Source organism: Lithobates pipiens, unplaced genomic scaffold (genome assembly GCF_037356315.1).
Source record: "Lithobates pipiens isolate NorthernLeopardFrog02 unplaced genomic scaffold, aLitPip1_a1.2 Scaffold_18, whole genome shotgun sequence".
Lineage (NCBI taxonomy): Eukaryota > Metazoa > Chordata > Amphibia > Anura > Ranidae > Lithobates > Lithobates pipiens.
The window spans coordinates 444,607,018-444,632,787 of NW_027507758.1; the positions used below are offsets into that span (position 1 = coordinate 444,607,018).

The 25,770-nt window shown below is 43.3% G+C and overlaps 1 protein-coding gene across 4 annotated transcripts in view; it reads right to left on the bottom strand.

The window, feature by feature from the left end:
- Positions 1–25,770, bottom strand: part of RNF13 (ring finger protein 13) — a 203,576-nt gene that overhangs the window by 125,267 nt on the left and 52,539 nt on the right. For all 4 annotated transcript variants that reach the window (XM_077488192.1, XM_077488189.1, XM_077488191.1 and 1 more), the window contains 2 exons: positions 7,193–7,312; positions 1,006–1,086 (listed from right to left, as the gene is read on the bottom strand). In XM_077488192.1, coding sequence (XP_077344318.1) covers positions 1,006–1,086; positions 7,193–7,297 — 186 coding nt within the window. In that variant the 5' untranslated portion in view covers positions 7,298–7,312. The remainder of the gene's footprint in view (positions 1–1,005; positions 1,087–7,192; positions 7,313–25,770) is intronic.

The following is a 25,770-nucleotide window of genomic DNA, read 5'->3' on the forward strand; positions in this document are numbered from 1 at the left end:
GGCAACAAATTAAGTGTTGCACTTCTTCATAGATTTAAAAAATACCCCAGATCTCTTATTTACCTTTAAAAGCAAAAGATCAAAAAAAAATAATAATTTATATATATATATAAAATTTTATAATATAATCTTTTTTTCTTCCAGCCTGGACCGCAAGTGACGTCCTAACGTCACTCCAGTCCTCCAAGGCCATAGAGTAGATCAAAGTGTGTTAACTACTTGATCACCTATGGGAGCAGCCAGCCGCAGTGTTGGATTGTTTCTTGGGTGAACCAGCGTAAACAGTAAGCCTGAGAAACACTGGGAGGAAGGCGGGGGGGGGGGGGGGGGGGATGTCTAACATTTTCAGCAGCTCATGAGTCGCTCGGACCGGTGTTATGAGAAAGCTGGCCGCCTGCAGAAAAGAAGAAAAAAAAAAATGGTACCAGGGTTATGGCCGATATTTTCTGTGATAACCTCCGTAAACCACTTGCCAACCACAATGTATATAGACGTATTGCGGTCAGCAAGCGGTTACACTTTTATCCCAGAAGGAAAAAAAAAAACGTGTCTGCTGTAACTGCTTATTAAGTGTTAGCTAGAGTTTAGCTTCAATTTGTTAGTGTAGCTAAATCTGAATCTAAATCTAGTACATCTAACACACCCTTCCCCCCAGACAGACAATGCTGCTGTCCAAATGTGACCCCTGTGCTCCTTCATCTAGAGTGGATGCATTTTAATACAGGAGCTGTGTTACTGGGCAGATCATCAGGTGAAAACACCTAAAAAAGAAAAACAAATGAAGTCACTAAATCTAATAAATTGGCAAGTTGCAATATATTGCATTATTGGTTTTGTGTTTAATATTATTTTAATTATAAAAGTTGTTGCTACAGAGAGCCAGAGTAAGCACATTTAGCCAATAAGATCCCTCTAGTGGTTAATTTACTTCCGATTTAAACTCCAACAGCTCAAAATATGTGCTCACCCAAAATACACCATATTTTCCTGTTTACGTCCACTTACCTTTAAGCCATCACTGGGAAGCCTGTAGCCAAACCTTGCTGGAAGGTCCTCAAATGTTCGGGTGTCATTGTCTGAAGCATACTAAAACAGAGCACAAGTGCATAGTTATACAAGAACTTTCATTTGGTTCCTTCAAACTCAACTTCAGTCAAAACTTTTTTTTTTTTCCCTTTTTTTAAATTCGTTTTGATTAGCGTATAGAAAAAGTGAGAAAATGTTCCTAATCTTACCCATTATATCTTAAAGTGACTCTAAAGCCCCATACACACTATCAGATTGTCTGCTGATTTTTTCCTTCAGGTTTACCAAAACCATGTAGTAGAAGGGCCTGCCTGATTGCATACACATTGAAACCCCTAAGGTTTGACCTCATATTATATGGTTTTGGTAAATCTGATGGAAAAAATCAGCAGACAATCTGATAGTGTGTACGGGGCTTAAGCCCAGGTTCACACTGAACTGTGGGAATGAAGCCGATGATTTCACTCCTGCATGTCAGTTCCGATTTTGGACGCAATTTCAGAAACATCTGTGCAGGTTTCTGCACAGATGTCAATGTAAATCGCAGCCCGAAATCGCAAAAAGTAGTACAGAAACTACTTTTCGAAATTGGTGCAGAGCCACATATGCGGCATCGCACCGATAAGGATCGCATGTCAAGACACTCAAAGTGAACCAAAGCTGAAGTTTAAAATATTTTTTACCTAAATGCATTTTCTGCATTCAGTCACAAAATGTTTAGGCATCAGTATTCTCCCTCACCCCCTCATTTGATCCAGTGCTGTACCCGTTTGTAGCTCTTCTTTCCCCTCACTTCCGGGTCTCACAGGCTTTGCTGAGGCAGCAGGAGCCATTGGCTGCCGCTGCTGTCAATCAGAGCCAATGGTGAGAAAGTGGAGGCGAGGCCGAGGGGTTCCAGCAGGGGACCTGAGAAAAGGAGATTCTGGCGGCCACTCCGTGCAATTCAATTGCACAGAGCAGGCAAGTATAAACCTGTTTTTTTTTTTACAAATCACTTCAATAAAAATGGTCTAATCCCACCTCTGGATCTCTCCTCTCTTCTGATCTTTCTCCTTCCCCCTCCCTTTTATATTACTAGCCCCCTCCTCCCCCGCCTTCTTCCAGATTTCCTCTCCCTCCAGCCCCTCTGTCTTTTTGGCTCCAGGTGAACTGCGCACAAAAATATATTGTACTATACGTCTGCTGTAGTTCTGTGTGCATCACTGCATCATCCAAAGATTGGCACGCCCCAATACTCTTTAAAATGTACTATTGCTAAATGTTCAAGGTCTTAAATGTCCCTAAAAAAACAAAACTCAAATCCTTTCTTCTCTGTGCAAACACAGAGCTGATATATTCTTTCAAGAAACTCGTTTCCAAACTAACTCCATCCCCAAACTCACCAACTCCCAAGGTTTATCATGCAGCAAATGATCTGAATCAAAAGATGCATCCATACTTATTTCTGTGAGCATTTAGTGTGTAGAGGGTTCATTCACAATTTGTAGTATACTTATTTCTGGACGCATGCCTTTGCAGGTTTCAGACTCCTTAGTTGACAGGGAATCACATTATCTCTTTTTCATGTGAAAGTTCAATGACAAGCTGCTTATGTTGGTCAATACCTCTTGTCCGAAAGTCAAAAGTAAAAATTTTTGGGGAAAATTACATGTCTTCTATTAGCTTTTCAATCTGGTAGCCTGATTTTTGGGAGGTGGCTTAAATTTGCCACTTAGTCCTCAACTGGATACCTCTTCTGGAGTTTCATTCTGCCCTACAAGGCGTTGCACCAAATAAAACTTCAGCTACATGACCTGCTAAAATACCGTACCTGCAAAACCCTCCACCCAGAGGAGGAGGCCTACTTATTATCTGCATTTCACAAGAGGTACATGAGAATTGATTACCACTTCCTGTTTTAAAACAAACATTACTACACTGTCGCTACTGAGCCTATGTTCTGGTCTGAACACCACCCAATCTTGCTCACTCTGGTCTTTCTGGAGAAATCACTACAGTAAAGATTTGGTGCTTGGACTGTTCACTTCTAACTGATAAATGTAAAGAAGCCACAATTCATACAGGCATTACCCACAGTCAGAGGCTCTTAAATGTGTTTTAAGGGGAAAGCTTATGGCCATGGTCTTCAAAAGGAAACCAGAGAATTGCACAGCTATCCAAGATCTGACCAAGCACACCAGGGCACTAGAATTAACTCAAAAAACCCAAGCTAAACGAACCCTACAGGATTTACTTTGTGCTTGGTCATTTTTGGGGGAGCTTGAGAAGGCAATGAAAGATAAATATATGTTACCCTGTTCATAAACCGATTTCTGGGTTAGGATAGAACTGACAAACTTCGAGCTAGAGCTACAATCCAAAAGGGCAAGTATGACTGTACATCATATACAAGATCACAATGGCCATGTGCAAATGACCAATGAAGACATATGGGTTGACTTACTAAAGGCAATTCCACTGTGCACTACAAGAGCACTTGGAAGTACAGTCCCTGTAGATACTTTGGGTCCCTGCCCATCTCCTCCACTCTAAGAGTATTTACACTTATACTATTACCCTATTCTCCACCAATGGCATGGGCGGGGGGGTTGGGGGGGGAAATGATCTGAACTGATATATGCCTCCATCCTTCCCCCTACCCTCTTAGCATGCACCTCCCTTTCCACCTCCATTTTTCTTTCTCTCTTCTTGGCTCCTCTCTAGTTGTCTTTCTCCTCTTCCTCCTTTTCTCGCACTTCCACTTTCTATACTCTCTTTCCTTGATCACAGCATCGGACCAGCAGTAGTTCCTCTATAGCGGGGGTCAGCAACCAGTATATCGTGGACAGGTGACAGACAAGTAGATCACGGTCTGGGCTTGCTGGCCCAGACAGTGACAGGTAGATTATGGTCTGGGTTTGCTGGCCCACCATTCCAGAGCATCAAACAGAGTGCTATGCAGAGGGACTACTTCTAAAGTTGTAGCTGTAGTAGGGATCAAGAGCCGCATAAGTTGAAGCCTCCTCTGTAGTGCTGGCTCCTGTCCCTTGCAGAGTGATATTAACTGCACTCCACCTCTTATCCCGGGTCCAGAGTGGTGCCAGCAGAAATAATAGCAATAGACTTCTATTATATCCTGAGGGTTTGATGCACTTTCTGAGCACATCAGTGTAAAAGTAGCTTTGTAGGGGGCTCAGAACAGTAAGGGTTCATGTACACTTGCAGTTTGGGGGGGTGGTAAAACCCCATAGTTTAAGGTGTTTTTATCACCCCCCTCCCCTCAACCACACTCCTTTAGCTGCAGTGACCAGGGGTGTACACATGTTGCACCCGCAGCAGGAGTTATATGCCATCATGGTTAGTGGCTTTAGCACCTGACAAGCATGACCCATTAAAGTGAATGAGGCCACTCTGCAAGTGTCCTGCAACCTTATGCTGTACAGCAAACAAAGGGTTAAAGCAGGCAGTGGGCAGAAGCATGGGGGCACTGGCAAGGTGGCCCCATTTACTTGAATGGGTTGAAATTGGTATGCGGTAGCATCCATGAAAAGCAACAAGGGGCATAATTCCTGCTGCGGCATGTGTACACGTTTTGGCTGCTACCTGAGGGTGATAAAACCGTGATTTAACAGCAGGGTGTTACCACCCCCAACTATACATGTGAAGGAGTCCCAAGAGTGGCGCTGTTGAATACAACTAAGGGCTCATTCAGAAGTGCAGAAGGCACTGCTGCTCTTCTGAAAAGAGATCCCAATATGTTTGACAGGCAGTTGCCTCCTCACCACCTGATTGCCATGCAATGCACATGATTTCAACACGGTAGTACCGCAATTAGAGGTTTAAATCAGGTGTAAGGAGACGAAACTGGGTGACACTGAGCCCAATGATTTTTGACTTCTCCCATGTTGTTCAGGTAGCTCTCCACCTTTTTAAGGTTGACTACCCCGCCCTATGAGTCAGATTTTAAGTCCTTTTATACTAATACTCTCTATTAGTCTATTCCTGATAAGAGCCCCTCTCCATAAGCTACCCATTTTAAGGTTCACAACCCTCTTCCAGCATCAGGAGCCCAGCTCTTTGTATACCGCTCATAAACAGGGAAAGCCATGCCTCAATTTAATGGGACCAATCCTACATATTTGACAATGCCTCTACCCTTGTATGCTCTAATGATTAAATCCTCCTCCTTAAGACATGCTTTGACAATGTGCAATTTTCTACTGTCTTTTTCTCGATCTTGTTCCTGCTGTGGAAAATATGCCATCCCGGTCTATGTTTATACTCAATAATGTCTTTATGGAATTTAAAAATAAAATTGATGGACTTGGACTTCCACTACTTAATCACTGCAAAATACTTATCTATATGGGACCAGGAGTATATGAATGGATTTTAACAAGACATTGGACAATCAAGCTATATAAATCAAATACTGCAAGTAAAATCAAACTAAAAATAATGCAGCACAATAATATACTTCATATATAAAATGACTTACTAAGCAATACATTTTTATGGTGGACAAAACTGGCTGCTAATTTTATATAATGATATTCCAAAATTAACCACAGTGCCAATAAAGTTTTGTAGGTAACAATGCAGCTTTTTCTATTGTGTTTCTATTATACAAGTGGCGGGTTCTTTGTGTAGGGCAGCCATTCTCAACCAGGGTTCTGTGGAACCCTGGGGTTCCTCCAGAAGTTGCTAGGGGTTCCTTGAGCTCTGGCTGATGAACCACCTTTTTGATGGTGCCTAGAGAGTTCAAGGTTCAGCACCACTTAGCAAAGCCAGTAGCATGACACAAAATATATTTTTATCTGTCTTTAAGGGTGGCATTCTGAGCACCACTTTAAGGGGAATATTCTTCCAATTGACCACCAGTATAAGGAGCATTGTTCCCATTGACCCCTAATGAATAGGTTTTAGTAAGGGTTCCTCGAGACCTGAAAATTATTTTTGGGATTCCTCTAGGGTTAAAAGGTTGAGAAAGCTTGGTGTAGGGTATTCATTCTACTTGGTCTACTTCATTCTACTTGGTCTGGAAGGCTTTGTAAAGTAATATTATTTAATAAATATAAGCTATTCATTTTTAACTCTTGCCTACTTTAAGGGGATCTTTTACAACAATTTTACTAATGCAATGTGCAGCTGTGGGGATATTTTCAATCTATTTTTTACTGCACTATTTAAAAAAAAATAATAAAATAAAAAAACGTGCCATGCCAAATTCATCCTATACATGACCCAATATCCTGCTGGGTGGCTGGAGGGTCACCCAGAGTATGTCCATATTCATAAATGGGGCCATGCGCACAGGCAAAGAGGGCCGGGGGGGGGGGGAGGGGGATTTGTGGAGTTACGAATGATCAGTCCCCCAGTGTTGTATTAGGCGACTGCTGGGAACAGCCATGAGCGAATCAAATGAGGTCAACACCCATAAATGAAGCCATTACCAAGGTGAAGGAGGGTCCTTATTTTATTTTTTTTTAAAAACAGGAGTTCTGCTTTAAAGCCTGGTTCCCACCTTTGCATCTTTTAGTGCATTTTTGGTTTTGCAGAAACACACTACAGTCCATTTAACATGGTTTCCTATAGGTCACATTTACATATGTGCATTTCATGGAAAGGATCAGGGACTTTTTTCTGGTTTTTGGTTCCATAGACATCAATGGATCAAAAACATACATCGAAAAACGCAAAATTCACCTGAAATATGCAAACTGCAACCTGCATAGGTGTGAACCAGGCCTTACAGGATAATTCTTATATAGTGTGAAAGCATTTACAGTACATAAAGCACTGGCATTGTTAAATACATTTTCTGTATCAAAAGTACTCTGCATCTTGCTTGTAATATTATAATACAGGATGTATATAGCACCGACAGTTTATGCAACGCTTTACAACTTGAGGGTGGACAGTACAACTACAAAACACTTTGATACAGTAGGAATCAGAGAGCCCTGCTTGTTAGAGCTTACAATCTAAGAGGGAGGGTCAAGAGATATAAGAGTTCATAACGGTGGGGGTATGCTGATGAAGAAAATAAAGGAATACAATGAATAGAATAATAGTAATTGTGATTGGGGAAACATGTGACAGGAATAGTATCGGGATTAAAAAAAAGGTTGGTGGTTTAGTGGCTCACTAAAGTTGTTTAATGGGCCACTAAGTTTAGTTTACTTACCGCTATAATGTCAGCTTCTACAGGCAGCAAGCAAACAGCCACAAAGATGTAGATTGTCCATAGGCAAATACTTCTTAAACAAATGCATTTTCTTAGAGAGTCCATTATGATGACCAGTATCTGCCAATACAAATTAAATATTACATCAGTTTCCCTTAGCAATTTGACAGTACAATAAACAAATTATTAAAAGATTTATAGGTTTCCTTTTTCATCTTCTTATTTCCTGTGAGCTGCATACATAAAAAAAAAATATTATAATATATATATCTATCTTTCTAGCCCTCTGAAAAGTACACACTTTCAATTAAAATCAAGTTACTTGAGGGAGGGTCTACAGTCTTCTCTGGGTTCTTATGTTGACAATCTTGTTGGGATCCACCTCCTTTCCTTGCCCTCTGATTAATGTTGGCTCTGGGTTTCTGCTATACCCCTCCCTCCTCCTATCACCCAGTTCAGATTCATTCTCTTACAGACAGCCTCTATCTGTACACTGTGTAGCTAGATGCCTACTATGCTTTAGGTCTGGCCTGTGAAGTTCCAAAATAAAAACGGAGCTGTGCAGATAGATATAGAGGCTGGCTGTAGGAGAATTGATCTAAAAGAAGAGGGAGGGAGGAGGACTGTGCTGCCCATGCTTAGACTGTGTGCAGTAGAGGCTGTAAGAAGGGCACAAATTAAATCTGGAAGGGGGCACAGTCATCCCCAACACCTCCCCCTAGATCCAGCCACGTCTATGCCTCATATTTTCCACTATGCCTAGAAACTAAACACACTGCATGGTATCCTATTTGTTCATGCACACATTTTAGCAGTGTTTTGAGGCAGGAGAATTCAGTTGCAAAAAATAAAATAAAATAAAAAAACACTGCCAGCGCATTCTGGAGCAGCAGCGTTTTGCCAGAAAAAAAAATATATAAAAAAAAAAAAAAAAATGTGCATGCTTGACAATTTTTGGTGACTGAGTATGTGCACAATGTGCCCCATACTCATTCACATGGGGGGCTGGGATCTGGGGGCCCTTTTTGTTTAAATGGGGCTTCCAAATTTTGATAAGTAACCCCTGCAGCCCCATAATGACCGGACAAGAGTTGTGGGGAAGGGGCCCGGTGTCCTCAACATGGGGACAAGGATAGGGAGAGCCCCCCCTACCCCAAAGCACCCCCCCCCACATTAAACAGTTCAGACTGCAAGCTCAAATAAGGGTCCGATATTGATTTTTTGGGGACCCCATGCTTTTTTTCTCAATTTTATATTGCCAACATTTGTTTTGTTTACATTCTGCGACATTAGGACACTTGCATGTCCTGTCCAGCGATGTCTGCACCACAGCCAATGTTTACATCGGCTGGTCGGGTGCTGCCGCCGCAATTGCTGGGAAGGGAACCTGGCCGTATAGTCTTTCAGCTTCACGGCCGGGTCCCTACTGCCCATGCATGAAGCACGCTGCTCTCTCACTAGCCCAGCAGAGGGAGGAGGAGGGCTGAGCTGCTGATGTACTTTGCCACGGCCAGGTCTCCCGGAAGTGGGGACAGGGTACCTGTACAAAACAAGTACCCACTCCCCCCTTCCCCCTGAAAAGTGGCAAATGTGGCACTGGGGGGGGGGGGGGGGTGAATCAGACAAGCAGCAGTTCCACTTTTGGGTGGCACTCCGCTTTAAGTTATTATGCTCAGTTTAAAAATAATTGCAGCAAACGATATCTTTTCTGTTTAGCCGTATCCCAATCTGTTCATAAAAGATGCATTGTTAATACTGACAAGACCAATAAGAAAAACTAAAACTGGCTCATATTTAAAAAGATAATTCATTGTGACAAAACATATATGATTTTGCAACATACTGTTGATGTACTGTACATGGTTTCATCATGTTAGAAAGGAGGAAAAAACATGCTGACTACAAAAGTACAATGTTGCGTAAAAGAAAAAAAGTTCTCCACATTTATGTTACAAGTAAAGTAACATAATCCTAGGGTTAGAAGAAGGGGTCAGGAAGTTTTATGGCAGTCAATTTTTAGCTTACAAACCAAACACACACAGCAGCTTTAGTTCTGCCCGATCATTGGCAAAACCATTCAGACATGAAACATAAAAAAGTGAAGGCAGAAAAAGACTGAGTAGTCCATCAAGTCTGCCCATTTTATTTAATTTTTTTGTGTTTCTCTGACCACACCGCCCCCCCGCCCCCCCTCCCATTAACCTTGTTGTCGGACTATAGATTGACGTTTATCACAAGCATGTTTGAAGCCATTTACTGTTGACTGTCTCACTACCTCTGTTGGTAGTTTATTCCAATCAACTATCCTTTCAGTAAATTAATACTTTCTAAGATTAGTTTTGAACGTTCCTCCAGTTAGTTTGAAGTCATGTCTCAGTGTTATTGATTTTGGTTTCATATTAAAAAGACTGAAGGTTTCAATCATGTCTCCCATATGACTTCTTCTGCACCTACAGGTAAGCTTATAATAATGCATACTAGCTGATTATGCCTTTGCCTTGCAGATTTATTTATTTTTTTTGGAGGTTCACAGCCTCTTTAAAGCAATGTTTTATTTTTTCCCCCCCCCATCTCTAAATGTCTATGTGTGAATGGAAACATAGGCTAACATGGAGGGGCATTTAGAGGCAGAAAAAAAAAAAAAAAAAGTAAAATGCTTTTAACCACTTTCAGTCTGGGCCCATTCTGATATTGCTCTCCTACATGTATAAAATGGTGGGTGTTGCATATTTTTGTGTCGCGCGGTATTTGCACAGTGGTTTTTCAAGCGCAATTTAAAAAATAAAATAAAAAAAAATAAAAATAAATAAAAATAAATACACTTTAAATGAGTTGTTTAATACAAAAAACAATAATAATACCCAATTTTTTTTAATAAAATATAAAACATGATGTTACGCTGAGTAAACATATGTCAAGATTTAAAATTGCATCCATCTGTGGAACAGCACCAAACGGTACCTGAAAATCCCCACAGGCAACATTTTAAGAGCCTATACAGGTTACCCGTTTAGGGTTACACAGGAGGTCTGGAGCTAGAAGTATTACTCTCAGGCTGATGTTCATGTTGATTAAAAAAAATAAATAAATCTAAATTTATTGCTATCACAAGGGATGAAGAACATCCCCTCTGACAGCATGGGCTATTACAAATCCTCTTTATAGAGAGAGATCTGAGGTCTTTTAGGCCCCAGACCTCTCCTCTGGCCTCTAATGCAGGTGATCAGACACAGACCAGTCTGATCAGCTGCTTCCCTGGCCGGTGTCCTATCATATACTGTCCCCCATCTGGTAGTGTCCAATGTGTACTGCGCATGAGCAGTACACAGCACACACAGATTCCGAAAATACCCGAAGATGAACAGCACCTGTGCCGTGAGTCCAGGTTCTATCCCCACACTAAGCACTTACCCCGACTTGTTCAAGCCCCGACTTAGTTGGGGTAGGCGAAACACTTTGCTGGGGGTGGGTCAGCCCAACACTTGACCTTTGACCTCGGGGCACACGCCTCCTGACCTTTGGGGGAGGTCCCTATTCTAATCCCCGAGTCCTAACCTTGTTCTTCTAGGGGAAACCCTAACCCCCTAACCTGCAACCCTAACCCGCAACCCTAACCCTTAACCCGCAACCCCAAACCCTAACCCCAACCCCACCATCCAACTGGACATAGAGTTGGAATATAAAAGAGCCGAGCACAGCGAGGCCGAGCCCGAGTTGAGGTCGAGTTGAAAAACCCCAGCAAAAGGATGATCCAATTTCCTACAGCAGGGAAAAAAAAAAATCCTTCCTGATCCTTGATACTTAACCACTTGCCGACCGCCGCACGACGATATACGTCGGCAGAATGGCACGGGCAGGCATATGGGCGTATATATAAGTCCCTGCCTGCCCGCGGGTGGGGGGCCCGATCGGGCCCCCCCCGGTGCCTGCGGCGGTCGGCATTTCTTCGAGAGCGATCCGGGATGAGGGGGCGGCCATTCATTCATGGCCACCCCCTCGCGATCGCTCTCGACGAATGGAAATCCCCCGTGACATCACTTCCTCTCCTGTAATGTAAACACAGGAGAGGAAGTGATGTATTCTCTCCTCCGTGTCGGTATTTTCCGTTCCGACACGGAGGAGAGCGGATCGGTGAGTTGCACCAACACTCTACACACACAGTAGAACATGCCAGGCACACTCACACCCCCCCTTTACCCCCCGATCACCCCCCCCAATTACCCCTGCCCCCCAGTCACAGTGATACCAATGTCATTTTTTTTTTTTTTTTTTTTTTTTTGCATTGGTGTCATTTGTGACTGTAATAACTGTTAGGGCAGTTAGAGTTAGCCCCCTTTAGTTCTAATGTACCCCCCTAACCCCCCCAATAAAAGGTTTAACCCCGTGATCACCCCCCGTCGCCAGTGTCACTAAGGCTGGGTTCACATTGCAGCGGTTTATGAGAACGAATGTGATTCGCACCGCACTGCAGTGCAAATCACATCCGATCTCTGTGCGATTCGAGTTCAGCCATTCGCCGCACCCGCCGCACCCGCCACACCCGCCGCACCCGCCGCAAATTCGCACGGGACCCTTTTTTTGGCCCGCAGCAGAATCGGATCGCATGGGTGTTCACACCATGCGATCCGAGTTTGCAGATCGCACTGCGATATGCGAACTGATCTGGGGGTGTCAGTAACATTTCACTGACACTCCCAGCAGTTCGCATAGGGCAGTGTGAACTGCCGCCGGGAGGCATGCGATGCGGGAACCCGCCGCGGATTCGCGGCGTTTCCGCATCGCTCCAGTGTGAACCCAGCCTAATAAGCGATCATTTTTCTGATCGCCGTATTAGTGTCACAGGTGACGCTAGTTAGGCAGGTAGGTATTTAGGTTCGCCGCAGCTTTTTATAGCGCCAGGGACCCCCATATACTACCGCATAAAGCCCCCTGATTGCCCCCTAGTTAACCCTTTCACCAGTGATCACCATATAACTGTTACAGGTGACGCTGGTTGGTTAGTTATTTTTTTATAGTTTCAGGGCACCCGCCATTTATTACCTAGTCTCACTAGTGTACCCCTAAATTTAGGGGTGTCTACTTTCCAAAATGGGGTCATTTGGGGGGGGTTTGTGCCATCTTGGCATTTTATGGCCTTCAAAACTGTAACGCCCTTAGAAAGCCTGAAGGCGGTGCTTGGTTTTCGGGGCCCCGTACGCGGCTAGGCTCCCAAAAAGTCCCACATATGTGGTATCCCCGTACTCAGGAGAAGCAGCAGAATTTATTTTGGGGTGTCATTTCACATACGCCCATAGCATGTGTGAGCAATATATCATTTAGTGACAACTTTGTGTAAAAAAAAAAAAAAAATTTTTTTTTTGTCATTATTCAATCGCTTGAGGCAAAAAAATAAAATATTCAATGGGCTCAACATGCCTCTTATCAATTTCCTTAGGGGGTCTACTTTCCAAAATGGGGTCATTTGGGGGGGTTTTGTACTGCCCTGCCATTTTAGCACCTCAAGAAATGAGATAGGCAGTCGTAAACTAAAAGCTGCGTAAATTCCAGAAAACGTACCTTAGTTTGTAGATGTGACAACTTTTGCGCAAACCAATAAATATACAATTATTGACTTTTTTTTTACCAAAGACATGTGGCTGAATACATTTTGGCCTAAATGTATGACTAAAATTGAGTTTATTGGATTTTTCTAATAACAAAAAGTAGAAAATATCATTTTTTTTCAAAATTTGCGGTCTTTTTACGTTTATATCGCAAAAAATAAAAATCGCAGAGGCAATCAAATACCATCAAAAGAAAGCTCTATTTGTGGGAAGAAAAGGACGCAAATTTTGTTTGGGTACAACATTGCATGACTGCGCAATTACCAGTTAAAGCAGCGCAGTGCCAAAGTGTAAAAAGACCTCTGGTCATTTACCAGCAAAATGGTCCGGTCTGAAAGTGGTTAACTAAGCTTCCTCTTAAAAAAAAAAAAAGAAGAATATTGCCAGTACCAGAGATCCCATCAGAGTAGGGAACTAGGTCCTTATTTATGACTAAAGATGACAAGCTCTAACAGATCTCCCAAGCAGTGAGACATTGTACCGATGCGCAGCTGCAGAGATCGGGAAATGTCTCACTGCCTAGGATTAGCGCTGTTCAGTGCCGACTTCTTGGCAAGCTCTGTACGTGCTGTTTTTTTTAAAAAAAATTTTTATAACAATTCTAAAACATCATATCATGATACAGGGATTAGGACTTTCAACTTCGGAAAAAACAAAATATAGAAAACGAGCCAATAGAACGTGACAGAGATACAGGTATGGGCAAATATCAGCGACTCCATCAATGGATCAGCTAAGCACAGTTTCCAAATAGTACCTTATTTTTAATCTAGCTGAAAAGGTATGCGTGAAACTATTTATATATATATATATATATATATATATATATATATATATATATATATATATATATATATATATAGAGGATATCAAAGGGTATTTCTAATGGGAATCAGATGGATGCGTGGTTGTCGGAGTCAAGAGGGCATGTTGAATCATCCCAGGCTTTCTGAATCTTATCAAATAAGGGTAGACTACCATCAATCTTTGCAGTCGGGTGTTCCACCCCGTGTATGTCTGCTACTATGGAAAGAAAGTGGTGGGAGGAGGGAGGAGAAGTAGAAAGCCAATGCCTGGGGATAGTTCTTTTCACTGCAGGATCCAAGTTTCTGTAATGATTTGGAGATGTCCAGAATGGGGACGCCCAAAAGGAAATATATAGGATTCAATTGAATGGTTGTGGAAAGTAATATTTGTAGCAATTTTTGAATCTTGTTCCAATATGGGCCATGCACGTGCTGTTTGCGAACACCCTTGAGCTCATCCTTAATCCTGACAAGGCATAAAATTATATATATATATATATATATATATATATATATATATATATATATATATATATATATATATATATATATATATATATATATATATATATATATATATATATATATATATATATATATATGTGAAGGCCTGTAGCAGAAAGGGGGTGTATATCACCTAGGACTGCCCATAAGCGTAGCAAAGTATTTTTTCTGCCTAGCATCCTACTACTGTGGGAAGAGAGAACCGTGTGGTTCTGAATAATGGAGCGCTGTGTCTGCCAATGAACGAAAGAGAAATCTCAATAGTTTAATGTTTATGATTCTGGCACAGCTCTTCCGGGTAGGGGGCACGCAGCCGACGCCTTGCTTCTGCTGGGATTACACACAGCGGGAGCCGATCAGCGGCTACCGCGGACTTGATGTCTGCTAGCACCCGCCGATCAATCATACACAGGCAGAATGGCAGTCTGCTTATGTAAACAATGCAGATTGCCGTTCTGTCAGTAGGGAAGGCATGGATCCTGTGTTCCTGCAAAACAGGGATATGGATCAATGCCTTCCCCTAGTAAAAAGCACCTTCTATAGCACACAGAAACACTAGCTAGGTACACAGTTAACCCCTCCCAGCCAGTGTCATTAGTACCGTAACAGTGGATCTTTTTAGCACTGATCACTGTATTTGGGTCACTGGTCCCCAAAAAAGTATCAAAATATGTAAATTAGTGTCAGAATGTTTGTTTCAGTAACACAGTCCCGCTACAAGTTGCAGATTACTAGTTAAAAAAAAATATTATAATATAAATATATATCTCCATCCATCCCATAGCTATAGACGATATAACTTTTGCGCAAACCAATCAATATATACTGGGATTTTTATTTTTTAAACAAAAACACGTCGCAGAATACATATTGGCCCAAACTGATGAAGAAGTTAGATTTTTTTCAACTTTATTTATGTTTCATAGCACAAAGAAAAAAATTTTTTTTTTTTCAAAATTGTCAGTCTTTTTGTTTATAGCGTAAAAAAAAAAAAAAAAAAAGTTGAAGTGATCAAATACCACCAAAAGAAAGCGTTATTTGTGGGAAATGAATGACAAATTTTGTTTGGGTACAACGTCGTATGACCAATTGTCAGTTAACCAGTTGTAGAAGAATGACGTAGAGGTACGTAATTTTGCAGCAAGTGGTTGTATCAGGGTTTCATCATAGTTACATAGTCAGGTTGAAAAAATAAATAAAAATAAAATAGAAGTCTATCTAGTGCAGTTGCAGGCATCAATCCGTTACCTTGTTTTTGTTTTGTTTTTTTAGAGCCGATGGTCGGCTTTCTTATAATAATAACCGATGCGGCTAAGCAGCTGTTCAATTGTTATTATAAGCAGCGGGAGGGAATGTCCACCCCCACGCCACTCTGCCCAGGCTCTCCTGTCCAACTGGGAGACCCGAGCAACCAGCTGGCACGTCCGACTGGCAAGAGACCCGAACAAAGCGGGTCTCGGATCTAGAAACCCGGAAGTGATGTCACAATGTGTTTTGAGTGCTTTTAAGTGCAAAGGAGGGATTTGGGGTCTTATAGAGAGGAGGAGGAGAGAGGAGGGAGGAGAGAGGAGAGAGGGGGAAAATTTTCATGCTCGATTCAATCGATTTTTTTTTATCGATTCATTATAACACACATACAGATCAAACTAAACAAAGATGTCACCGCTCCAAATCAAAACCACTGACAGGCTGCTAGCTCTCCAAATGGGGTTCCAGGTGCAGGCTGATTGCATAAGCCAAATGTGTAGAAACAGAACGAAACTCTCGATAGCCGCACTCCGGATTGTGTAAAAATTAGATGCCTTTATTTCTTCAAAATGCAAGTGCAAAACTTCATTGAACAAAACGTCACAGCAAAAAGGGAACAAAAAAGGATTTTTGAATAAAATAGCTAACGCGTTTCACGCTACAAACAGCGCTTACTCATAGCTAGCTTATGTTCTGAATAACAAACAAATATATGCTGTTCATGTATAAGCACACCACAGTGAAATCAGAGGTAAAACCATGACAGCTGATAAGGCTATCATCATAGATTCTCCACACATGCATTCCACACCCAGTTGTTGGTTGGTGAAAATAACTGGGAAAGGAAAAAAAAGGGGAAAAAAAGGTGAACATGTCTGTGTGTTGAAACGTGATTAGATGAAAAGTATAAATATGTAAAAAATATATATATATATACATATAGAGGTGAAAATAACAAAGTGTGAAAATAAAAAGAAAAATGTATATAGGCGTGTATAAATGTGTGTATATAAATATATTGGTGTAAAGGTGATAATAATACATATAATTGTGCACTAGTGCAGAATAACCTTTTAATGCATAGATAAAGAATATGAATAAATGTCATAAGATTCAAAGTAAAACAGTATTGAATGTTTATATGTATGTAAATAAACTCAAATATTTAGAGAATGAACTGTGTTATAACAGTGACAGGGATGAACCTGCACTAAACAAAATCACATCAGATCGATGGCCATATTTATGTGAACTGTTGGTGAAAAAAGAAAGGAATAATAATGAAAGAACCAATATGAAACCATACAATTGATGGACTTATTTCGATGACAAGTAGTATGCATGCATGGAAAATCCAAGATTCAGAAGCAGATCACAATTGCCAAATATTTCTAAAGTTGTACATACACCAACCAATCTCGTGTTTTTATCGATGTGTAAATGAATGTAAATACACCAATCAATGCATAAAATAAAGTATGTACCTGCAACTACCACTATAAAAACACACAAATATACAAATATAACATGTAAAATAGTTGAATAAAAACAGAAACAAAAAAGAAAAACAAAAAACCTTTTAGAACCCTCACGGACACTAGAATAAGCCTAGACGCCTCAATCAAGTGCCTAAAACAGTAAATGCACCCAAATCAGGCGTATGCTTTAGGCAATCAACCATCTACTTGAATATTCCATAGATATTACGATTAATGGGCAAGAAAAGGAACAAACATTTTGACCCCTTCCTTCCTGAACTATAATTAACTCATGTTGTTCACACGGGTCGCCCATATAAAAACACCAATACAGCGACGTGCAGAAATGTCTGTAATACAATAAATGCAACTAGTGTACACACACCAACTGTTCTACATAGAATAGTGATATATAGTGTGTAATCGCAGTGTATATAAAGTCACTTAGACATTTTTATATAGGTTGTGTAATATGAAAAGGAAATATCTCACTATAATGCTGTGAAACATCTCCTTTTCTTTGAAGACCAATGACCTGAGTGAATAGTATAAGAGAGTCTATGATGGAATAGAGGCAAGGATGCAATGGCTATAACGGGTGATTGAACATGATCAATTCCGCATAAGATAAAATGGTGATATATATAACCACAATATGTATAAACTCATGTGAACACGGTTTGTGGACTATATATATGCAGAAGGGATCACGCTACAATGCTGTGAGATCTCTTGATTTCTATTTCTTATTTTTATTATTATTTACCTAATGTAAATGACACCTCTCTAGATTATGTAAAGTGAAAAATATATAAAGATTTACTTGTTAAAAGACTATAGTCGCAGAAAAAGAATATTTCCAGATCTGTACAATGGTTAAATGTGAAATGTGCTGTGTATAAACCGCATCAATAAATTGCATAAACCGCAAAGTGTGTAATGCGGTATATACAAAATCCCCAATATCTGGGTTGTATCAGTAAACCACATACATGTAAAATAGTGAGTATGTCCCATATCTATGAGACTATACCCATGTAATATATACTGTATCTGAAAATATCTACCGTATATACTCGAGTATAGGCCGACCCGAATATAAGCCGAGGCCCCCAATTTACCCCCCAAAAAACTGGAAAACTTATTGACTCGTGTATAAGCCGAGGGTGAGACATGCCTGTCCATCCCTGTGTGTCCGTCCATCCCTGTGTGTGTGTCCGTCCATCCCTGTGTGTGTGTCCGTCCATCCATCCATCCATCCCTGTGTGTGTGTGTCCGTCCATCCATCCATCCCTGTGTGTGTGTCCATCCATCCATCCATCCATCCCTGTGTGTGTGTCCATCCATCCATCCATCCATCCCTGTGTGTGTGTCCATCCATCCATCCATCCCTGTGTGTGTGTCCATCCATCCATCCATCCATCCCTGTGTGTGTCCATCCATCCATCCATCCCTGTGTGTGTGTGTCCATCCATCCATCCCTGTGTGTGTGTGTCCGTGCAGCCTTGTGTGTGTGTGTCCGTGCAGCCTTGTGTGTGTGTGTGTCCAGCCTACCTGTGTCCCGAGCCTGTGTCCCGAGCCGCCGTCCCGAGCCTGTGTCCCGAGCCGCCGTCCCGAGCCGCCGTCCCGAGCCGCCGTCCCGTGCCTCCTCCGTCCCGAGCCTCCTCCGTCCCGAGCCTCCTCCGTCCCGAGCCTCCTCCGTCCCGAGCCTCCTCCGTCCCGAGCCTCCTCCGTCCCGAGCCTCCTCCGTCCCGAGCCTCCTCCGTCCTTCCAGGATCGCCGCTCTTCTCGGCGGCCATTCTAAAATTCAAAAGCCGCGCCTCCGCCTTCGCTTGTGATAGGCGGAACACTGAATTTCCCAGCAGCCTGTGTTCCGCCTATCACGGACATCCTCTCATATTCGTCGGTAGTACGAGGATGAGCGGATGTCCGTGATAGGCGGAACACTGACTGCTGGGAAATTCAGTGTTCCGCCTATCACAGGCGGAGGCGGAGGCGCGGCTTTTGAATTTTAGAATGGCCGCTGTCTGTCTGCTCGATTCGCTGATCGAGCAGTCAGACAGCGGTGACTCGAGTATAAGCCGAGGGGGGCACTTTCAGCCTCAAAAAAGAGGCTGAAAATCTCGGCTTATACTCGAGTATATACGGTATATATGGGTGAAATTCACAAACTAGACAAAAACCCCCCTCTATAATCTTAGTAAATATGGGGAAGAGATGTCAATTACCACCCACTTGGTGTGTCTGACTAGCGCACACATGTATAATTTTAGACATTCACATGGATGTTATCATTTTGATCCCATGTGACAAGCTTGTGGAGGGTGTTATTGTGAATGAACCTATGACTATTATAACGTTAGATTTTGGGATGGCTGAAAAAGCTGATGGAAAATAAGAAACAGAACTGGAACACTAGTATATCAGTTCTGTTACCTTTTATGATATACTAGTGTTCCAGTTCTGTTTCTTATTTTCTATGCATTAAAAGGTTATTCTGCACTAGTGCACAATTATATGTATTATTATCACCTTTACACCAATATATTTATATACACACACATTTATACACGCCTATATACATATATACATTTTTCTTTTTATTTTCACACTTTGTTATTTTCACCTCTATATGTATATATATATATATATATATTTTTTACATATTTATACTTTTCATCTAATCACGTTTCAACACACAGACATATTCACCTTTTTTTCCCCTTTTTTCCTTTCCCAGTTATTTTCACCAACCAACAACTGGGTGTGGAATGCATGTGTGGAGAATCTATGATGATAGCCTTATCAGCTGTCATGGTTTTACCTCTGATTTCACTGTGGTGTGCTTATACATGAACAGTATATATTTGTTTGTTATTCAGAACATAAGCTAGCTATGAGTAAGCGCTGTTTGTAGCGTGAAACGCGTTAGCCATTTTATTCAAAAATCCTTTTTTGTTCCCTTTTTGCTGTGACGTTTTGTTCAATGAAGTTTTGCACTTGCATTTTGAAGAAATAAAGGCATCTAATTTTTACACAATCCGGAGTGCGGCTATCCAGAGTTTCGTTCTGTTTCTACACATACAGATCAAACTACTTTTAGATGATTTAGCACCGTTGTTATGGCAACGTCTGAAGTCGGACATGGCAGTGCATGGCTAGGATGTCACACGTCATAAATTTAGCCTCTCAGTCTCACTGTGCTCATAATCGCAGCCTCACTGTAGTCAGTGCCTGTGCCTCGATTACAGTCTGCGGGCATCTCCCGATGTGAGTCTCCGAGCTGGGTGTAAAAACTTTGGCCACGTTGTGAGAAAAGTCCCGCCCTCCTCCTAGATCAGCTCGTGTGATAGACAGATCACAAGAGCTGATCTAGGAGGAGGGCGAGACTTTTCTCACAGCGCGGCCAAAGTTTTCACACTCAGCTCGGAGATACACAGCAGGAGATGCCCACAGACTGTAGGACATTGTTTTTGTTTTTTTTGGGGGGGGGGGGGGGGGGAGGGGTTCTAAGGTTTAACTTGTAAAGAACAGTTGTAAAAAAAAAAAAAAAAAAATAGGATTTTTGTACTCCCTGTAAAATCCCTTTCTCTGTAATTCACCGACCGACACAGCTCCTCACTGTAACTAAATGGGTTTATTAGCCTGCCTTTAGGAGAACAAGGCAAAATTTTAACAATACACAGAACACCCTGTGCTAACAACCCTCCCTGCTGCCCCAGCAGACTCAGTACGTCAACAAGCAGTATAACAGAGAAAAAGGAGGGGTGGGTGCTGTGTCGGTCGGTGAATTACAGAGAAAAGGATTTTACAGCGAGTACAAAAATCCTATTTTCTCTTATATTCACCGACCGACACAGCTCCTCTCTGTAACTAAATGGGACATCCCCAAGCAGTGCCAAACAAGGGGTAGGAAAAAATGGCATTAAAAAACTTCATCCACCATGGCAAGTGGGAACTAGTGAAACTAAACCCACAAAAAAAAAAAAAAAAAAAAAAAAAAACCCAGTGTACGGAAAAACACACCGTCATATATCCAGGTATCCTCAACAGGAGAGATCCCCAAGACCGCAAACTTTATGCGGAAGTAATGCAACAGTGCATTAACAAACAGTACTGCGTTTTTATTGAAAAAAAACAGGAAAAAAAAAATCTCAATTGCAACTACACGGCCGCCTGCAAAACTTTGCAGCCAAAACAACAGGCATCAGCCGATGCACTGACATCTACCTTGTAGAACTTGGTAACCGTGTGGACAGACGACCAGGTCGCCGCCTTACACACCTGAGCGGCAGACGCTTGGTGTCAGAAGGCCAAAGACGTTCCGATTGCTCTTGTAGAGTGGGCCATGACTGGAAAGGGGGGCACCTGCCCCTTCAAAGCGTAGGCTTGTACTAAAATCGGTCTGATCCACCTAGAAATGGTGGCAGACGAGACCGCCATACCCTTCTTTGGACCAGCCACCCAAACAAACAGCGAGTCTGACTTCCAAAAGGGAGCTATGGCAGACAAATACACTTTTAGAGCTCTAAACACGTCCAGAGCATGAAGGGCCACCTCTTTGGGGTGCTTCGGCTTAGGACACACCGATGGCAATATAATGTCCTCATTGATATGAAAGGCCGAGACGACCTTAGGTAGAAAGGACAATTGCGGACGCAACACCACCTTATCCCTATAGATGACCAGATAAGGCGACTTGCAGGACAAGGCCGCCAACTCCGAAACCCTCCTGGCCAATGTTATGGCCACTAGGAAAACCACCATCTGTGACTACACGTTGTACCCCCTGAACAAAGGTACTCACTAATGAATGAGACGCCAGGGGTCGCTGGAAAAAGACAGCCAGAGCTGAAATTTGCCCCTTAATGGTGCTCTACACCTTGCTGAAGAAACAGTAGGATCCTGAATATAGAAAAGGAGCGCAGATGCCACCCTTTCTCCTCACACGTGGAGATATAGGCCTTCCAGGTACGATGGTAAATCTTCCTTGAAGAAGATTTCCGCGCCCTCAACATAGTTGGAATCACCGAGTCCGACAGACCCCGGTTCCTCAGCACCTGGCTCTCAACAGCCATGTCGTTAAAGCCAGCGATGGTAAAGCAGGGAGAAAGATTGGACCTTGAGATAGAAGGTCCTCTCGCAGCGGCAGCAGACAGGGAGCGTCTGCCACCAGACGCACCAGATCTGCGTACCTGGGGCCACCAGGATCACCGGGATTCCCTCGGCTTCCACTCTGCGCAGCAGGCGTGGCAACAGTTTTAGCGGAGGAAAGGCGTAGATCAGCTGGTATGGAGCCACCAGCGCGTCTAATGCGTCTGTCCACGGATCTCTTGTCCTGGACACACATCTCAGCACCTTCCGGTTGAGGCGGGAGGCCACTAGATTCACGTCTGGTATGCCCCATTTCAGGCACAATCGCCTGAATATCTCCGGATGCAATGCCTATTCTCCTGGGTCCAGCATCTGTCGACTCATAGTCCGCCTGCCAATTTTCCACCCCGGGATGTAAATGGCTGACAGGGTCGGAACATGTCGCTCTGCCCACCAAAGTATGTGAGCGACCTCCAGAGCAGCAGCTGAGCTTCTTGTTCACCCTTGGCGATTTATGTATGCCACCACCGTGGCATTGTCTGACTGTATCCTGGTCAGAAGGCCTTGAAGACACGTCGACCATGTGTGGAGGCACAGCCTGATCGCTCTCAATTCAAGCAGATTGATCGGTAACTTGGATTCATCCGTCGACCAGAGGCCCCGAGCCGACTGAATCCCCATCACTCCACCCCAGCCTGAGAGACTGGCGTAGTGATCACTGTCCATTTTAGAGGAAGGAAGGATTTTCCGGACTGAATCACCGGGGACCTCAACCACCAGATCAGAGAGTCCTTGACTGGCTGGCTCACCTGGATCCGTCGATCCAAGAATGGAGATTTGTCCCATTTTGTCAAAATCTCCTGCAGGACTCTGGTGTGGAACTGGGCATAAGGTACTGTCTCGAAGGAGGCTACCATGAGCCCCAGCACTCGCATGCAGAAGCTGAGCGACGACCACTTGCGGTTCATCAGTAGTTTGAACGCAGACCTGAGAGTCTGCAATTTGTCTGAGGGGAAAAAGACCCTCTCTTCCCTGGAGTCCAATAGTAAACCCAGGTACTCCAGACGCTGGGTCGGTACAACCACTGACTTCTTTAGGTTCAACAGCCACCCAAATTCTCGCAGAGTCTGCATGGTGCTCGCCACATCCTCCTGTAATTCTGAGGTGGAAGATGCTCTCAGGAGGAGATCATCTAGGTAACCCACGATCGCGATCCCGCATTGTCGCAGCAACACCAATACTGGAGCCAGTACTTTGGTAAAGACTCGGGGGGCTGATGCCAGGCCAAAGGGAAGCGCCACAAATTGGTAGTGGGCTTCCCTGACTGCCAAACGCAGAAATTTTTGATGTCGAAGGCATATGGGCGAGTGCAGGTAGGCATCCTGGATGTCCAAGGACACCAGGGAGTCCCCTTGATAGAGTGCAGCGACTACTGAGCGAACTGATTCCATTCTGAACCTCTGCACTTTTACAAAGTGATTGAGGGCATTTAAGTCAGTCAAAGACTGGACGTACCCCTTCCTTCTTGGAAACCACAAACAGATTTGGAGTAGATTCCCCTGGAAGCATTCCGATTTTGGAACTGGTACAATCACCCGCTGATTCAGCAAGTCCCTCACCGCCCCTAACAGGGCCTCCTGGCGAACCCGGGGACGTGGGGATGCTGGAGGGGGGAAGAATCTGTTTGGCGGCCAAGAGAGAAACTATCTTGTAGCCTGTGAAAAATTAGGTCACAGACCCATTGGTCGGATAACCAGGAGGTCCACCGGGCTGCAAATTCCCAAAGGCGACCCCCCACCCGATATGTGGGTGGGGGCAAACCTTCATGCGGTAGCACTTTTGTTCACAGGCTTGCGGCTCCAGGGACGCTTTTGACCGTCCGTGGACGTCCTGTCGGGCTCGGAGCGTTTTGTCGAAGCACCGGGCGGACGGAAAAGCCGCTTGTGAGCAGAAAAAGAGGGCCCTTGCCTGCGGCGTGGCTCCTTAGCCTTCCTGGCCTGTGGGAGTAGTGTTCTCTTACCATCTGTGGTATTTTTAATGTCATTCAACGAATCTCCAAAGAGCCGGTCGCCAAGGAAGGGAAGATCCGTCAGGGCTTTCTTGGATGCCTGGTCAGCAGACCAGCATTTTAGCCAAATCGGGCACCTCAGCACCACAGCGGACACTGAAGCCCTGGATAACAGGGGGAGAGTATCCAGGGCCGCATCACAAACGTACTTGAGGCCTTGCACTAGTTGGTCTGCTAGTTCCACATAGACAGGGGAGGTATTCTGCTCTCCCAATTCGCGGTGCAAAAGTTTTGCCCACTCAGTGTCTGCGACACCAGTGCGGATGCCAGTACTGGTCGCACGGCTGACCCCACAACCATAAACAAAGAACGAGCCACTGCCTCAGCCTTCCTATCCGTGGGGTCCTTGAATGCAGGAGTCCCCTCAACCGGGATCATGGTTACTTTATTTAACCTAGATACTGGTGGGGGGGGGGTCCACGACCGGAGGAGCCGACCATTTCTTGAGAAGGCTTTCCTCAAAGGGGTAGCGCACTGCCATGTTTTTGGGGACCGAAAACGCCCGTTGCGGCCGACCCCATTCCCTGTAGATGAACTTGTCAAAATAAGTCAAATACGGGAACACCTTAGGTGAACGTGCTGGCTTGTGGGACCCAAAAGGGACAGATACATCAGCAGAGGGACCTGCTGGCTCCTGGATCTTCCTGGTTCCTAGCGCCAGACTCACCACCATGGGGCGTTCTGTGATGGTCACTAGCTGTGCATGTAGTCCCCAGGAGGTTACCCAAGTGCAGAGTGAGGAAGCTGTCGGCAGCAGTGAAACGATCTGCAGAGCTTGCACTAGAGGTCGACCGATATGGGTTTTTCTCTGGCCGATGCCGATGCCGATATTTAGAAATCATGGCGGCCGATAGCCGATATATGATGCCGATTTTTTTGGGCCGATATGTTAGGCCGATTTTATTTTATTTATTTATTTTTATTTTTTTTATTCCCCTTGATCTAACACACCTTTCCCACTGGGGTGTCTTTCAGGCGCTTTTGGGCTAAAAATAGCGCCTGTAAAGTGCCTGCAAAATGGCTCCCCTGCAGTCTGTGTGAAAGACAGAGTGCTTTCACACTGAGGCGATGCGCTGGCAGGATCTTAAAAAAAAGTCCTGCAAGCAGCACGTTTGGAGTGCCCATTGATATGAATGGGCACCACTGCCGAAGCGCATGCAATGCGATTTGGCAGCAGTGCTTCATGGGCGCATTTAACCTCTTCCTTGGCCGCTAGCTGGGTTAGATGTGCCCCACTAGCAGCCAAATAGCACCGCTAAAATGATGGTAAAGAGCCGCTAAAACTTGCGTTTTACCATCAACGCCTGCCCGCTCCAGTGTGAAAGCAGTCTTCATAAGTGATACAGAAAATTTCTTACATTTAAACATTTATTAAACAAAACAAACCTCCAATCAGTTTACTTGTATGTATGATTTAGATAAAAAAAAAAAAAAAAAAAAAAAAAACTATATATTAAATAAAAACAGGTAGTCAAAACTTTTGGACGAAAAAAAAAAAAAAAATGGGCTAACTTTACTGTTTTTATTTTATTTTTATTTTTTAAATAGTGTATTTTTTTCCCCAAAAAATGCATTTGAAAGACCTCTGTGCAAATGCTGTGTGACAAAAAATATTGAAACAACCGCTATTTTATTCCCTAGGATCTCTGCTAAAAAAATATATATAATTTTTTGGGGGGGTCTAAGTGATTTTCTGGCAGAAAATACAGGATTTTTACTTGTAAGCAACAAGTGTCAGAAAAGATTTAGTCTTTAAATGGTTAAACTGAGAACTTCT